The sequence below is a fragment of the Candoia aspera genome, chromosome 6 (genome assembly GCF_035149785.1).
Source record: "Candoia aspera isolate rCanAsp1 chromosome 6, rCanAsp1.hap2, whole genome shotgun sequence".
NCBI classification, from domain to species: Eukaryota; Metazoa; Chordata; class Lepidosauria; order Squamata; family Boidae; genus Candoia; species Candoia aspera.
In genome coordinates, this window is record NC_086158.1 from 17,456,142 (window position 1) to 17,474,758 (window position 18,617).

The 18,617-nt window shown below is 38.4% G+C and overlaps 1 protein-coding gene across 1 annotated transcript in view; it reads left to right on the forward strand.

The window, feature by feature from the left end:
* Positions 1-18,617, forward strand: part of WDR49 (WD repeat domain 49) — a 95,769-nt gene that overhangs the window by 19,870 nt on the left and 57,282 nt on the right. Inside the window, exons 2-7 of the mRNA XM_063306815.1 lie at positions 1,092-1,535; positions 1,705-1,881; positions 3,211-3,385; positions 11,311-11,478; positions 16,008-16,156; positions 18,303-18,539. Coding sequence (XP_063162885.1) covers positions 1,092-1,535; positions 1,705-1,881; positions 3,211-3,385; positions 11,311-11,478; positions 16,008-16,156; positions 18,303-18,539 — 1,350 coding nt within the window. The remainder of the gene's footprint in view (positions 1-1,091; positions 1,536-1,704; positions 1,882-3,210; positions 3,386-11,310; positions 11,479-16,007; positions 16,157-18,302; positions 18,540-18,617) is intronic.

Below are 18,617 nucleotides of genomic sequence, written 5' to 3' on the forward strand. Positions count from 1 at the left end.
GAAACAGGATTGATTTGAAATGTTTACAGGGTGGAGATGTACTGGCCAAATTGTTCAGCGTAGGATTCTTCCCTTGAGTGATCATCCCTTCCTATCACCACTGTCACAGCACATTTGCTTTTTCTCTGGGCCTCAATTTCATCACTGCCCAGAAGTAGGGACAAAACAAGTCAAAACTGCTAACCATCTGCTTGTATGTTTGGAAAGGACAAAGAAGCAGGCATTAACAGCAAGAATGAGGGTGTATTTTGTGGGTCACAAGATTGGCCAAAGACATTTTGTTGGCTAAGAGAAGCAAAATGGGCATGCTGTAATGGCATGTGGGAATGACCTTGGGAGACAGGGAGAAGAGATGCTGCTAAGGGAATGGTCAGATAAAAGGCAACTTAGCCCACAGCAGGAATGTGGGCAGGGCAAGCAGATCACAAGGGACCCTCTCTAGTTTCTTGTGCTGTAAAAGGGATGAGGGGAAAAATGTACTTTCAGACTTGCAAGACTATGTCAATGTAACCTTATGATAATGTAGAATTAGTGCATCTGGCTGAGCTTCCTGTCTGGTCTACCTTGCAAGGCTGACACACACATATCAGATTTTAAGTATACAAGCCAATTGAATGGGCAATAACCGTTTTTCAACACTGCCTATAAGATAGCATTTTCCACTAAACCTAAGGTGACAAGCTAGCTTCAGAAGCACTGAACCAGTCAACCTGCATACAGTCCAGAATTATGTCACATAAGATAGGTGGCCATATAAGTCATTTAAATAAATACCTAAATAAACACTGCTCCAATGTCTTTCTCCCAACTCCCAACACCTGTTTTCAGAATGATTCATTCCACCTAACAGTGGCACCAGCCATAATGGGTCAACAGTGTCTTCTCACAAGCTATTCAATTGTGCCAACCCCTGAAGCTGCCCCAGGTGTGGAGTATGTTCATATACATATAATGTTCATATTGCTTAATGTCCCTACAAAATATGGTAGCTTTCAATGAAGACTGATGAAGGTTGCTAAGTTACCCTCAATTTAATCAATTAAAGTGTAGCAAACTTTAAACCCCATTTTTTCCTCTATTCTTCTTCCAAGTCCTCAGAATCCAGTGGAAACAAGGGTCTGATGACTCGAGAAGCATTTGTCAATACAATGTCTTCAATGATTAAGCAAGGCACTAAGGAAGAATATGGTGAGCTCTTTGATAAGATAGATTTGATCCGAGATGGCCTTATTGATTGGGACAAATTGACTTCCTTTGTGCTTCTTGAGCTATATGAAAGAGATGAACGAACCAAGCTGTCAGTCATCCCCCAATGGAAAGATCTCCGGTTTCTCCCAACAATTCATAAAGATGTTGTTCAGAACGTAGTATGTTTTAAACACCCCAGCAAATATTTGACTGTGAGCAGGAATGGATTGCTTGTCTTCTGGGGAGAAAGTTTAAAGTTACAAAAGATGCTGCAAATCACTACAGAAGATGTGAAACCCAAAGACCTCTGGGTGACCTCTCTGGTTGCATTACCAAATGTTAACAAGGTAAGTTGATGTATTGATGGAAATGGAGCACAATTTTTGAGGGGATGGTGGATGATGATGATGATGACGACGACGATGACAACTTTTCAATGGCAAAGGAATGGTGGTTCTGAAGGAATATTCTTTTTTTCCTCCTTTTCTGTCCCCACACCTTCTCCCACCCTTTTAGGTAGCTGTTGCATTTACAAACAAAGAGATCCATTTTGCAGAGTTAAATTTCAAAAAAGGGTTCTCATGTCAATACAGGCTTCAAGGCTTTGAGGGAACAGTGACATGCATGGACTACTGGTATAACCCTCATGATGGAAATGAAGCTATTCTGACAATCGGAGATGTCTGTGGACAGGCAAGTATGGCACAACTTCTAGAATTATGGTGCAATAAAATCAGTGCTAACACTTTCATTGTACAAACCAGAGAAAGTTCCCTTCAGGACTTGACACAAGAGCAGGGTGGAAGCAAGGCTGCTTGGAAAGTACAGAGGTCGAGCCAAACTTGGTGTGGATCTGATTGGAGATTTGAGTAGAGCTCATGATATGGGCTATTTTGCCTTCCTGGCCAAAAGGTCAGATTGAAACATATTTTGTAGGGAGATTTGTGTTAAGAAAGGTGAATGGAGGAGGTTATATTTAGCTAGGAAAAGAATATGATACTTATCTTCAAATATTTGAAGGGCACTTCTATGATGGAGCAGTTTGTTATCTGTTAGAGTTGGAGCCATACAATCATTTTCACACTCCAAGGAAAGGGATTTTGGTTAAACTTTTAAAAAAACCTAATGATGTTCAAAAGTGGTAGCTGCCTTCAAAAGGACATAGAAAGCTGCCATACTGAGTAATATTTATTCATTAGATTTATACTGAGCCTTTCCTTCTGGTGGGGTATAAAGATAACAAGGTATTCAGTTTTTTCTCAGAACAATTTTCCCACAAAAACAATCCTATAGGATAGATTGTGTTGAGTATGAGAGACTGGCCTGAAACCACTCAGTGAGTTTCCATGGCTGTGTATGGATATGAACCTGGATAAGCCTTGGTTCAACACTATAACTAATATACTGTAGTGGCTCTCTACATCTATGGTCCATACAGTCCTAGCTGAAGTAACTAGGGACAACTGAACAATGTTTGCACACAAACCATTTGGTCTACCAGTGAGATATAATCCTGCCATAGTAGTCTTTCTTTTCTTTCTTTTTTAAGCAGAGATTGGATAGCATTCCTTGTGGCCTCCTTGCATATTTTGAAAGTTTCTTCACAATTCGATTATTTGGGTTTTGTTCTCTTGTAGAACTAAATGCCCACTGAGCTCAATTGTTTCTCATTATTCCTGCTCTTGAGCCACACAAAACTGATTTGACTTGCCCAAGGCTTTGCTTACATCATTTGACTTTAAATTGGGTCCACTCCTCTTTTTTTTCTGATATTCAGGCTCTTATTAAAGTAGACATATTACCCAGATACACAGATCTAAGCTATTCCCATTGTCCTCTCAAAAACATTTTGCTGAACTTTCATTAACAACAACAACAACAACAAAATAGCTATAGCTGTGGCCATGAAATTTAAATGCCTACAAATTATGATTTTCTAACAAGGTGAGGCATTTGTGTGATATTGATAATCAGTTGTCTTGAAATGTTGAAAATTGGTTAAAATTAATTATTCCCTTCTAGGTTCAAGCAATTGCCTTCAACACAGCCCTAATTTCATTGTTTGAACGACCTTCCAGTTCTCTTGAAGATGAAAATGTGGCAGTGACAATTAATTGGCAGGAGCTGGTTTCTGGATATCACAAATGCTGCTGCACATTAAGACACAAAATCCATGATAAAGAATGGATTAGGCAAGGTACACATTTGAGAAGTAATAAAAGATAGTCTCTTTTTAATCTTGTGCACTACCTTTGGCATATATTGTGATGTAAGAAAGAATATTGAAATGATGAAATCCTGCTTTTAAATGGCAAATTTATGTATATCTCCTAAGCCCCGTTAAATCTAAGATTTAAAATGTCCTCGAGTCAAGGTCAACTTGCCCATCCATGCAGTTTTGTGGTTGACAACACAGAAGTGGTTTGTCATTGCCTTCTTAGGTGTTTTCAGTTTCCAGCTTAGCTACAGCCCTGGGGTTTCTGGTCACCTCCTATCTAAGTACTAACTAGGTTTGACTTTGCAAAGCTTATGAACCAGCACATAGTTTGCCAGGGGCTAGATTTCCTTTCTAAGTAAGTCTAAGCTGAGATTTACTTTCTCAGAAAACGCTACATGAAGCTCTTAAATGCAAGGCTATAAAAGAAGTCACAGAAATGAAGGACAGACAGACATTTCAGCCTTATCTGGATAAAGAGGTGTTGGCTCTTTACTTAAACCCTCTGGGACATTGGTCTCCACAGGGGGAGGACGAAACAGGCAAGGTGACAGAGATGTAATTGTGGTATAAGCCCTGCCCTTTTGTATGGTGCCTTTTGAGGGTGGAGAAATGGCGACTGATTTGGGGAGCAGGGGGAAAATTTAACAAGTGTTTTCTCTGATTTGGAGTGCTGTGAGGGATGTGTTTCCCATAGGCATTTAAAGCTTTTTGCTTGGATTATGAATTATTAGTTTCCCAGCACCCACATCCTTCAGAATTTCAAGTCAAGAAATAATTTAAAGTTAAAGAAATGGATGATTTCCAACTGATGGTTTCCAGAATGAAGGATTCATAAAAAAAAAAATGCACCACCAAACTTGACCTCTTTTTTTCAGTAGTTTTATATTCTTTTTAACTCCAGCATTTGCTCACTTTTAAACCAAAGCCTGAAGATGATAAAAATGATTTCTGAAATGCTTCATATTATGAAGTGGCTCTTTAAATTCTAAAATGATAAAGCATTTTCCATAAATGACATAAATTATTCAAATCTGAATAATTAATAACTTTCTAGCTGACAGAGAGGAATCACTCCCTTTTCTGCTATAAAAGTGTCCCCATTAATACAAAATTTCAAGCTTTCATTTCAACATTCAATGGTGAGGTTGCATCCTGGAGACATCTGTTGGATCTTTTAAATCCCATAATACAGTTTAAGAAAAGACAACCACAGCATCTTTCTCTTGTCCTGCTCTGTCTTATTATTCATCTCCTTTACCTGCCTGCTATGGCATACTTGGATTCTCATTCCAGGAGTTAGAATAGGCAGGGAATTGGGACTGAGTGAAAAAACCCACTACAACCACCTTGATTCATGTGGCATCAGATTCTTCAGTGGAGGATCTCCAGGTTGCAATCTAGCAACTTTATTCTACTCTCAAATAATTTAAAGGAACAAAAGTGAAGATTTCATTTGCATTCTGAGGATTGTAGTTCCATCACAATGGGAAAATGATAGACTGGGAAACTATCCCTATTAAAAAATGCCCATCTATCCAAACTAGCCCAAGATATTGCACTACCTAAGGAACGAGACAAGACTGTCTCCTGTCCCATTCCATGTACTGGAGAAAACTGGACATTCACCTTCATTATTGGTGATAGGACACTGCCCTCTACTGCCTTTGGGGTAGGGGAAGAACTGTCGCTGTGCCATATGTTGATCTCTAAGAGAAAATGATAGTTTGGGGGCTTAGAAGAAACAGATGACACCCGGCTTTTGATTCTTAAGTGGATTCTTCACTCTGTTTAATGGCAAGATTGCCCTATCATTTCTGAGAAAAACATCAGCCTGTTGGGCAACATAATTTTCTGATCAACTGTGCCAGGGAAATGGAGTTACCACTGCCATACAACCTAATGTTCATAATGGCTTCTCATCCTCAGGTAAGGATGCCCTATATACTGTACGTTGCAGTCTATTTTGGACAGATTCTAGAATATGGAATTATGAAAAAAGGAACAAACATCATAGGATTGTTGAATTATGTCTTGCATATTACTTTGAAAGAACAAAAACAGAAAAATCTTGGTAAAAATGAAAGACAAATTTCTTCTGTATCCCAATTCAAACCTAACTTAGATGTGAAAAGTTTAATCATGAGATTCTTTTCCTGATGTTTTGTTTTACAAAAACAGCAACCAAGTAAATATTGCAACATACAGGTGGAGGTTGAATTCTTCAACATTTTTTTAAAAAAAGAAAACAGCACATGGCTTAAATTAGATTTGGAGGGAATCTTTTAATCAATGTTGGTTCTTAGGCTCATGTGTGTTATGTCCCTAGAGACCATGGTCATGGAGAGATCCAGATTTGAACAAATCGTGCTCCAGATGGATTAATGGATCCATTGATGGCACCTTGGTTATTGTCATCCTTTCTGTTGAAGTTTAATCCATTTCATTCTTCATTTATGCTCTTTACTGTTTTAGAAATAGCTCATGCATGATTGAAAGGAAAACTAGTAAAATTACATATTGAATCAGCTAGTGCTGTGACCCTGGAGGCAGATAATGGTAACCAAACAACTGTCCTTCTTTAGAGTGTGAATGGAATGGTGTGAAAGGAGGAAGTATGTAGATACAAGAAACACTATTGTTTATTGAACATGTTGGTATCTAAGAGGAATAGAATCCTTATAGTGTGAAGGAATGCTGGGGCACCATAGCAAGGTAACCCCCAATTTCTTAGCAAAGAAATTTATTTTATTTATTTTATTTTATTTAATTTATCAAATTTGTCATCACCCATCTCCTCCCACCAGAGGGACTCTGGGCAGTTTACAACAAAATAATCAATAAAACAATAAATATATAATACAATTACAATACATAAAAATACAATATCTAAAAACACAATTACAAATAAACAATAAAATACAGATAAAAATAAAATCCAAATGGCAGATGATCCAACCCAGTCCTTGTATGCGACGAGCGCTCTAGGGCACTAGCCATCCCCAAACATGATGACTCCCCTCCCCGCCCCAAGCCCGGTGGCAGAGCCAGGTCTTCAGATTCCTCCAGAAGGCCAGGAGCGATTGGGCCAACCTCACCTCTGGGGGTAAGATCTTCCAGAGGGCGGGAGCTACTGTAGAGAAGGCCCGCCTCCTGGACCCCGCCGGATGGAATTCTTACATTCTGGTGTAAGGCTTAGCCTGTGATTAACAATTTTTTTTTCTTTTAGCTTTCTTGGGTAATGTAACAACCTAAATGCATATAATCTGTAACCTTGATTTGTTTGGGGCTATTCTGCTGTTATTTGGTGGGGAGTCCAGTGATCATTGTAGTTTGTGCATGCCAGTATACGTCACTGCATCTATCTCCATTCACTTTGGCCCCTCATTGAAAGGGGGCATTTTCCCCACTACAGCATGTGGTAATCAGCAGGATTGGAAGGACAAGAGCAGGGGCCTGTGCCCTTTTTCCTCTGTGATCCAGAACCCATTTTGGGATACTTGTGAGAATCGGGTGGATTTTTAATGATTCTTTATAAACAACTTAATTTATATGCTGGCCATTACATATAAGAGGTCTCCACTGCTGGAGGTTTCCTCTGTTATGAATTCTCTAGTTGTGCATTTCCTCACCCAAACTAGTTAAATTATTAGCCTACACGTCTATTTCCAATTCTGATTTTATCATTCTCTAAGAAAATACCTTCTGCTGTTTAATTTCTTCATCTTTTCTCCATGCAGCAGAGCATTTTAATTTGCCATGAATGCTCTTGATGCAAAAATTGGTCCAACATCACCTTTCCCAGCCAGGCATCTTCCAAGGAGGCTGATTTACAGCTTAATTTAGTCAGCAACAAGTAGAACTGTAAATATTAGTTGGCTCATAACATATTTTATTCTCATAAATGTCCCTAAGGCCTGCTGCATTGCTAAAGTATGCCTTTAATTTTTTTTAAGAAATTCTATTTCACTACATAAATTGCAAAGCAAACATTTCAGAAGCATATCACAAATCTATTTTCCAAATACTTACCCCTCCTGATAGCAAATGTGTTTATTTGAATGTTTCATTCTTGCAGAGACATAACAGCTTTGAATTTCAGAGTTTTATTTGGTGCCTTTCTCACCCACCAGGTTTTTAAGGTCTTACACATAAAAATGCAATCTATGAACATGCCACCCATAATCCATCAATATTTTATTACAGTCACAGACCAGAATTACAAATGAAAAACAAATTTATACAAATACAGATAAAAATGCATTAAAATAAAACAAAACATGATAATATTAATGGAGGGATCATCAGTGGGCAGTCAAAGTCTGCCTAATTTTACAGACAGTGTAATAAAATTTAGCTATATTCAAAGAAACTGAATCATAGTGATCATATAGCAAAACTGTACATTAAAAAAAATCACCCATTCATTTCTCAGGTTGCTGAAATTCATGAGGGCTCCTTGAAACAAATGCTTATTTGTTAGAAATTCCAGGCTGAGCTACACTGACTTATACCCTGGCAGATATTCAAGACAGCTGTCAAAAATGGGGAAAAAAATCTAGTTCTGATATGGGAAAATGGTGAAGCCACATATATGAATGCTTGGGGAATAAAGGAACAATTGGAACATCTGGTTTCTCATTTTTAAAAAAAAATTCCAGAGGAAAAATGACAAATGTTGAGGGAAAAACATTTTTGGAACCCTTTTTAAATCTCAAAACTCCAAGGGATATCCAAGGGGTGGGGGAAATTCATTTTAAACTGAGTCAGCCTGATCAATAATCCAAGCATCCTCAGTTTATCAGAAAATTTCTGCACTTTTCATTCACCATCAGGCTAATTGATAAGCAAAGTTAGTGTAGGATACATGCTCATGAAGATTAGATCTGACTCTTCCTGACATATCTTACATTGACCTAAGTGGGGGCAGAAGCTGGATTCATCACAGGATGCTTAAAAACTGATCTGACCTGCCCTTTATTAGGCCTGATGCAAAGTGTTTTTAAAATCTGAATTAACATTAGAATGTTAAAGCCTGATCAATTATGCATAGAATAGGAAGATGCACATGGGTCCTGTGAGGGCACAGATGGCCTGAGACTGGATAGATCCATTACGGTAACAGCACATGGATATCAACCACCTTTCTCACTGAGAGATGACTATCTCTTAGACCACTGGGATGCACTGGTGTGAAAAGGAAATGCAAGTTTTGTTCTTGGGGAGAGAGAGATGAATAGATGGCTGGCACATACACATACGTGTGGGTGTGTGCACGTGCACAAGTGTGCCTATAATTGGCAGTTGCTGCTTTTCTGCTCTAGTAACAACATTTCTAGTATATGTAATAAAGCTAATTTGTTGAAGAGCAGGGTTCTTGCATCTCTGCTTCATAGCCTTTGTGTTCAAGGACTAGCCTGGGTGAAGCCAGTCATGTGCCTTCACTAAGCCACACCAGGAGGCAGCACCTAGCTGATCTTTGCTGATCTTGTGAGTTAAGCAGGGCTGTTGACCTGATTGGGAAACTAAAAATAAAAAATGAAATCCCCAAAGTAAGCAATGGCAAACCACTTCCATAATGGCAAGGAACTGCAGGAGTGCAGTCTCCAGGAGTCAAGCTCAATAAAAATGACTTTACCTTACCATTGTCAAAAAAGAGAAGGAAGGGCTCATAGCTCTGAAAGTAATCAACCAATTTGGACCTACTAAGTCTTCATCTCATTCGAAAATAAACAGAGGGAGGAAAAGGATGGAGCCACAGCTTTACATGATCAGATCTTAGACGGAGAAAGAGAACATTCAGAGATCCATATTAGATATTAGCAGACATAAGGTAGTGTGAAGTTGTTACAAACATTTACAATTTTTATGAATCCTTCATTTTGGCAATATAATTTTTCAGTGGTTGAAGTAAAAGCTATTTCCATCCTATTGAGACACACAGATCCCAGAACAGAATAGAAATCAACTTATTTATTTTTATTTATTTATTTGATTTCTATAGCTGCCCATCTCACAAGTGACTCTGGGTGACATAGAATCATAAAACAATTAAAACAATACTGTCAGAGATTGCTGGAAAGCATTTGGCCTGAGAGATCAGAAAAAACACACACCAGGCATTTCTATAAAAATAAATGTATTTACAGAAAGCACAAAAACATATTTACAAGCTTATGCATTCACATGTGCTCAGAGAGGACTGGGAGGAAGGCAGATAGAAAGGAAACTGAAACTGTAACAAGCCCAGGCAAATTCCTTCCAGGCAATTTCCTTATATGGTCATTCTTTTCACACCCAACCTGAGGATACTTAAGTTTGACCTGTTCACCCTGCCAGAGTGATCTGTTACCATAGTAACTTAGTGGCTTGGTCCTTGCAAAACAATCAAGGAAATGCCAACAAATACAAACTAAATATATATGGTCACTGAGTAAAACAATTGCCATAGGTGTTAAAAGGGGCCCTTCACACGCTGAGGGCCTCAAGCCCAGGCACATAACCAGGTCTTATGAAAGGCCAACGGGATCAGGGCCATCCTACTCTCTGGAGGGAGAATGTTCCAGAGGGTAGGCACTACGGTAGAGAAGGCACATCTCCTAATCCTCCCAGCCGACATTCCTTGGTAGAAGGGACCCAGAACTTGATCGTCTATATCCGGGTTTGCTCAGCACGGGTAACTGGTTTAGTTAAAGACCTACTAGCTACATTCACACAATGTAGTAGGCTTGGTTACTTTTAACCTTGGTTTGTTTGCTTGTTCGATTTTTGTCACTTGGTGTTTCACATAAACCCAATCTGTTTTGTTAGGGTATGATTTAATCTACTGTATTTTACAGATTTGGAAAATAGGTTAATTCAGTAATCAAGTTACATATGTTGTGCAATCCCAGCCTTTATAATAACTAAGTAAGATATAATTGGGGGTTGTTATTTTAAGAAACAAAGCTGCCGATATGAGGGGGAGGGAATGGCCCATAAAATATTAGTTCAAGAAGTTGACATAATGTTCTCCACTAGTGTTGACCTTCGGTTTATTATGGCTAAATATATTTTCCAAGTCTGATAAAAAGCAATAGTAACCATGTTGTTTGTGAGGAAAGAATCCAAAAGTGACAGACACAGTTAGGTCATCTGAAGTGGTACAAAATCACTGCCTTTCAAGCAGTGAGTAATTTTTGAGGATAGCATCCACCTACCTTTTTAAATTTCATGTTATTTACAAGGCTCTGGTATGCCTACATCAGTAACACATTTTCTAAAATGTTTGCTTGATTTTAGCTCTTTGAGTATAGTACTGTATACTTGGGGAAATAATTGGATGTTTTTCTGAATTTTGTAATTTGTAACTCAGACCAAAATGTGCTTTAAAATGCACATTTTAAAATAATGTGTCTTTAGAAATATATGCACTGCATTTATAGTATTGCATTTACATATTTTCTGACAGAGTTGTGTATAAGAGCTGCCATGGAAATTAAAATTACACACACAAACACACACATACACACACACACACGTATAACCACATATGCATACATATACCTACACTATCTCTCTCTATATATATACACAAACACATACACATACACACATGCACACACACACATATATACACAAACACACAAACACACACATATCTCAACTTAAATATATCCTACATACAAGGTTTCACAAAGCATACAAGGTTTCATACAGCAAATCTACACATTAATATGGAGATGAGATGGGATGGGTTATGAATGAACTCATCTAAAAGTTACTCTGACTAAAAATATCCTGATCTATCCAGCATCCAATATTAAATAAACCAATAATAGTTGACCTATCACAACTGACTCAACACAAGGTAAGAACTGTTGCTTCCTGCAGAACTTCATTCAAATGTCATCTCTGTCCCATTTCAGTTTTGTACAGCTCGTCTTTAGATGCATTCTTGTCTGTTACAACCAGTAGCACAAAGACACTGGTGCTAGCCTGGAGAGAAAAATTAAGTCCTTGCCTAACAATGACAGCTTTCCATATTGACCAGGGAGTAAATGCATTTGATTTCCATTCCAGGCTTAACTTGATAGGTATGTATGTTCTTCTTGATTTCTCCATCCTTATAAAATGTAATGGGTCAATTAAAAGTCTAAGAGAAAGAGCAGGAGAGGCTGAAGTATAGGACCCTGTAACGAAAGAGGGCTCAAATAAAAATTCAGAACATGACAGTAGATAGAGAAGTCTGGATATAGTCTGGTTAGGATCTGCACTGTCATGAGCATGTTGGGTCCCACTGAGGCTGACCCTGGTTGCCTGGGCATCTTCTCCTTTTGAAAAAAAGTTTTCACAGGGAAAGGTTGGCCCACTGTGCACATACATAGTTAAAGACTGTGCCACTGAGAAAAAATCTCCTGTGTTTTTCCTATCAGCTGTCATTCCATTTCATGAATAAGAATTTGCTTTTGAAACTTATTTCAAGGGAGAAAAGAATTCCAGTGAAATTCTCTTGGGTGGAATGTGAGGTTCTTGCACTCATTTAGCTATGAAATGGCTGGGGGTATACAGTATGAGGATATCTAGCCTTTCACTATGCAGTTATGTCTTCAACAGTCTGCTTTCTTCCTGGCTGTCCTTGCTTCAGTTAAGTCCCAATGGAAGACATTCTCAGGTATCTCTTCCCATTGGACTTTTTCAAATTAGGAAATGTGGGCAGCAAAGGAACGATGGAAATGTGGAACAGAAAACAACACAAGCAACCTCCAGCCATCCAGTAAGCTCAAAACACCAGCAAGGGAACCTCTGTAGAAATTCTCAACCATGACGAGTTTATTATCTTTCAAGAATAATGTAGGAAACCTTTTGGTAGACAGTAGTGTCTGCAGGAGGAGTCAAAATCTGCAAGATGGCAGACATGGTGTCATGATTTAAGGCCCAGTTATTTTGTATGTGCTTCAACATTACATGCATGTACTTGGTATTTGGTACATGGTATTTATATTTTTATATATTGTATTGTATTTTATATTTACTGTTTTAATTGACTACCTTTGTTGTAAACCACCCAGAGTCCCTCTGGTGGGAGGAGATGGGCGGTGACAAATTTGATAAACAAACAAACAAATAAATAAATAAATGTACTAAAGACGAGGGCTTGGATTGTGATGGTTGGATTGTGAAGCTGCAAAATCTTGAAGATTTTGAGCACCACCACCACCACCCTCTGAGGATCCCCCCTCCTGGTAGGAGAAGAAAATATCTGTAAAGCTACAAGGCAGGTGTTGGCACAGTGCTAATTCCAGATGTTAATTGTATTTTTAAGAACATTTAAAATATACTGTTCATTTCTAAAACACAAGTGTGTTCATTTCCAAGTAAGACAAAGTTGCCTAAAACTCCTCTGCCTCCCTGAAGTCTCTAACCCAGTCTCCTGGCTAATGACAGCAACAATATTTGTATTTATTATATGGAAAGAAGTGTAAAATGAAGGAGTCATTTTCTGGACTGGATTCCACCCAGAAAAGTGCAATAAATTTCCATGAAGTCATAAAACATGATATTTACTAAGTGGTGGTTGTATCTTAGAACTCAAGACTTATAGATCTCTGGTCATTTGTACGACAAATGCAAAAAAATTCCTAGATAAATATAACTAGGAGGGGTTTCCTGTGGAACTTTGCAAGCCAAGCTTCAGTGAGGATTTTGAGAATTCTGTCTTCTTAATCTCTTCATGAAATGGCAGTATTTCCTGTAAAAACAATGATGCAACCCCATAAGGCTTCTAGTAAGATTACCTATGGCTCTATGTCCCACTACCATTTCTGTAGTTCACAGATCCTAGGGTGTAGTTTTTCAGTCAGATTTTTTTTAAAGGAATATATTGAAAGGTTCCTTTGCTGATGGAAGGCATTTTAAGCTTGGCATTTTATAAAGTGCATATAGAATTCAGTTCTGGTTACAAAGCAGTGCTGGTAGGTAAAACAGAAAAAAGGAAGCCCGACATGAATTGGATTGAAGTGACAACCAATGAAGAAAATACACAGAGGTAGCAAGGAGGGTGGACAGTGTGAACAAGAGGCTAACTAGCATAAAGCATATTCTGATCAAGTTATAATTGACAGAAAGTTAGAAGGAGAAAGAGACTGAAATGCTAGCACAATCAAAATGTAGAATAAAGTAGAGTTTGGACACATGTCTGAAAAGACAGGTGCAAGATAACGCTATTGGTAGAGACCCTTGCTGCTAATTGAAATATTAGACTATTGTCTGTGTTTCCTTTTCATATAAGTTATTAAAGTCAGAAAGGTAGATATATGCTGTATTATTTCATGTTTGAACTGGTTTAATGAGTATAAATATTTCAAATGGTAATCTGTCATGAATGGGGGGAAAATTGGCTAGAGAAACCAAGCCTTTCTGGAAAAGCTCCAGTTCCCTGGTAGAGAAGAAATAATTGTTGAACCAGTTTAATCTGGTGGTATAGTATATTTATGCTCTAAAAGGAAGAAGGATATTTGGCAAGTATTTCTCAGCTGCCAGACTACTTGCTCTGGAGGTTTGCCAGTGGCATATGGATGGATAATTCAAGGTTGATTTATTTTCTAAAAATCTGGTAATAAATTTTATTGCCATAGATTAGCATCTTATTAAGATGATATATGCCAGGGGACCAATATGTATATGCTGGTCAATAGTTGTTCCTCTGTTTAGAGATTGCTTCTACTGCCAGACTCATTCTGAATGGAGGAAGGGGATCCTGATATCCTACACAGGGAGAAAGATCTTTTCTTTCTGTTGCAAGAGAAGACAAGGTGCACATGAAAAAAGTGAGGGGTGTCTATGTTGTGGCAGATTCTCATTTGAGAACCTATGGGCTAGATGGGAAGACTAGGTAGGCCTTATAAAGCCTATGGCCTGAAGGATCCTCAAGATGTTCTTGAAGGATTTGGAGGGGACAGCTTGGAATCAGTTTTTGACTCCTGGCAACTGCCTGGACAAGTCTCTGGAGTTTTCTTGGCAAGGTTTTTCAGAAGAGGTTTGTCACTGCCTTCTTCCTAGGGCTGAGAGAGAGGGACTGGCCCAAGGTCACCCAGTTGGCTTCATGCCTAAGGCAGGATTAGATCTCACAGTCTCCCAGTTTCTAGCCTGCTGCCTTAACCACTACATCAAACAGGCTCTTTCCTTTCAGAGTTATATCTTTCTTATATCTTTTATCCCAGATGGAAATGTGGCAGTACAAAAGTAAAGTACATGGAAGATGCTCTTTGGCTACATAAGCAATGACTATCACACTGGACTGCCATAAAACAGAGGCAGAGATATATATGCTAATTACCATGAGCAGGCCACTATAAGTAGGGAATCATAGATATGAGTGAGGCTGTCTTCTATGTTCTACCAGCATATGGATACATTGGATGGATGCTTAAAATGAACTTGATGAACAAGCTGTGGAATTTATTGCTTTGGTAAACATACATTATGCTCCCTACTACTACCAGGAGCACCACAACTAGAAGCTAATATTTTATCCTTGCAGATTTTTTAACCTGGACACTATCAGGATTCACTGGTGATTTTTCCTTTATTTAATTTTGATCTATGTTTCTGCTAATATATTGATATTAGGGTACAAAGTAAAAAAACAACAACACATAGTAGGAATTGACGACTAAAACATAGTGGAGCTTCTGCATAGCTTGGTACTGTACTTTGTATGGATCTTAACATGAGCCGCAAATACAATAAATGCATCAAAATAATTAAATATTCGTTGTAACACTTCAAATTTGCAAACTTTATTATAATTTGCTTTTTCAACACTGTGACATAAATAATTGTTACTTCCTCTCCCCCAGTTTATAACAGGTAAACACAGATTTGACTGAATCTAAAAGATGGCATAGAGTAGCTTACAAGGTGTAGTGTACTCACTATTTCCTTCTCTGAATCACATTGCTTCTAAATCAAAGCAAGCAGGTTATTAATGTTACAAAGGAAATAAGCAGAAAGAGATCAGAAAGGAGATAAAAGGCAGCCATTCCCAACCTGGTGCCCTTGAGATAGAGTGCCAGGTTAAGAAAATGATTACAATTACAATGTTACTATTTTCTAACTGACATGGTCAAAGGCACAATGGCTGGAAATTCTCTGAATTGCTGCTCAAACACATCTAGGTTTGGCTGGTTGTATAAGGCTGGTCTAAGTTGAACAAACCTGGAAACTGGAATGGAATTCATTGTCTTTTTGTAGTTGTAGAACTCTATGTATCACATCTGATTCAATCTGGACAATTACATTGATTTGAATCAGCAACTTGATTTGATTTAGAGTTGCAAATCGAACTGTCAAATTGAATTGAGCTGAGTCATATAATCAATTAGGAGAAAAAGATGCTGCCTGCATTACAATGTGTTGAATCACTAAATCTATTCAGAGGAATCAATTCAACATTTGAATCAATTTGACAATTCAGGTAAGAAAGTTGATTCAATTTGGAGATTTGATCAAATCACAATTCACTCAAATCTCTGAATCAGATATTTGTACACTGATAATATTCATTAATCACACCTTGGAACAGTTTTGTAAAACTGTATTTCAACTTTATGATTCTGAACAGCGACTGCAGGAATTAATTGCTCCGTCTGCCTTTGGAATCCTTATGTCACATCAAAACCTGCTGGAATCCTGACAGGTCATTCAGACAGCGTAATAGCTGTCCAGTTCATTACTGAGCGCAAACTCCTCTTCAGCTTTGCCAAGGATAAGGTGAGTGTTGAAGGAGCCTGCCAAACATAGCTCATTACACTACACAAGTCTCCAGTATAGGAAGCTAAACTTGCTGTGCCACTTAGTAACATTAACACTAGACTTATTTAGAAGTCTTTCCTAACCTATTGTTGTGTGTTGAACTTCAATTCCCTTAATCGTTCCTTCTCTTCCTTCTTTATAGTAGAGTCCAAACAGATGTCAGAATCTAGCTGACCTTAGTTGATCTCAGAAAAGCTAAGGGGTGGAAATGGTTATTCCTGAGTAGGAGACTACAAGGAAATCCCAGAGTTTAGGCTACATTATGAAGTTTTTTAAAAAATCTCAGTAGAAGGCAATGGCAGATCACATCCATGGTATTTCCAAGAAAACTTCATTAACATGTCCATGAAGTCCCCAGGAGTAATGTTCAATTCAAGGGAAACTTTACATGTAGTAGTACAGCTCAGAGAGAAGATTAATTTCCCTCCTCAGTGCAGAGGTTCATATCTTCATAAGAAGTTCAGAGTTTCATAACAGAGATACATGTCCCTCCTGGTTGGCTAAGGCCTCCTGGGAGATGACGTGTGGTTGTGTTTTGGTGGTAGTGAATTCCTCTTTGAGAGAGAGGTGCTTCCGCTGGCTCTTAAGAAGGAGATGATCTGCCCACTCCTCAAGAGACCATCGCTTGACCCAACTATTAAATACAATTTCCATCCGGTTTCCAACTTTCCCTTTTTGGGGAAGTTTGTGGAGAATTGCATGGCAGCTCCAGAGAACTCTGGAAGAAGTGGATTATCTAGACCCCTTTCAGTCAAGATCTAGGAGTTGGAGTCCACACACCTAAAAGCTGCCAAGGATAAGAAACACTGCACTGGATAAAAGTGCTACATTTTCAGTGGGTCAAAGCCAAACTGTACCTTCCCCCCGAAAAGGTATCTCTGTACTGGGTAAAACGTATATTAATTCACTTAGAGATCAACTGTCATAGGAACAAGCTAAAGCTGACATGCTAAGCTAAGTTCTTCATTAGTAACATCTCTCATGAAGACATGAGATTGGAACCTGGATCTAGAGAATACAGAATGTGCTCTGACTGAAACACTGAAGAAAAAAATATTAAGTTATTAAGTTTCATTAAGCATCTTAATAGTTGGCTAACACTGTCTTCCCTTTGTTGCCTAGCTATTATTTTACAAGCGATCTTGTGTTGTTTTTGGCATTAGCATAAATCTGTTCACTTTGATGGATGAATGGGCATCAGCAATGCTAGCTATTTACATACAAAGCCTTCTGCTCTGCTTAAGCAATCTCTTACTGACTGCCAGCAGTCCAAATTAAACATCACAATACTGTGTAGGACAAATGGCAGAATAAAAGAAGATAACAAGTCTTCCTTTCCAAAAAGGCTTGATCTGACAGCTCAGAGAAGAAAATGACAATGATGAAGAACCTAAGGTTGGCTTGTGCTTCACATGGAATAAGAACCACACCAAGACTTTCTTAGAATCAGAGGGCTAGAAGAAACCATTTAGGAGGTTTCCCAATCTCATTTTCAGGTTCCCCATTCTCTGCTAGCAACGTATAGCATATTTTGGAGACATCCAGATATCACTGGGCCAAAATAAGTATGACAAGGACAGATTTTAATGACAGCTGGGTGAAGATGCTATAAATGACTGTTGGAAAACAACTTCAGGGTAGGAATCCACATCAAAGCATCCCCAACAGATGGCTGTCCAGCCTCTGCTTGAATAGAAATATTGAAGGGGAACTTCCAATCATTCAACCAGAATCTTCTTTACTGTAACTTAAAATCGTAATTCTACATCACGTTCTCTTGGACAACAGAGAACAGGTCATGGCCCTTCTTCAGGGGCTTGAGGAATTGTATTATATATTTCTCAACCTTTCTTCTTAAGACTAAGCATATCCAGTTTCCCTAAGCTATACTTATAGATTTCAGGCTTGAGTATACAATATTTTTGGCCTGAGATGCTGTGTTTTGCCTTTGTGTGCTGCCTGGAAGCTAGAGATGTCATAAATAAAAGTATTTGGGTTTAACATTTTTGGCCTGTTTTTTTGACAAGAGGTTGAAAGGACATTGGATTGGGCTTTTTATTTTCAGTTCTTATTTATTTCTCTCCCCCCACCCTCTTCTGCACAGGTATTAAGGCTCTGGGATATTCAGCATCAGCTTTGTGTACAGCGGGTTGCTGGATCCTTCCCTAAAAGCATGGACTTCTACTCCATGCTTTATTTTGATGAATCAGAAGGTCTCCTATTCATCTCACTGAACAATCAACTGATGATCCTGGAAATGGAGCAAGATTTGGGAAAAAGGAGAGTGGCAAGTCACAAGAAAGCTGTGACTTGCCTCCTTTACAATTCAGTGCTCAAGCAGGTAAAATACAAATGAAAAGGATGCTTTTTGTAATTGCCTGAGAAGCTATTTGAAATTCATATCCACTCTTTTCTGGAT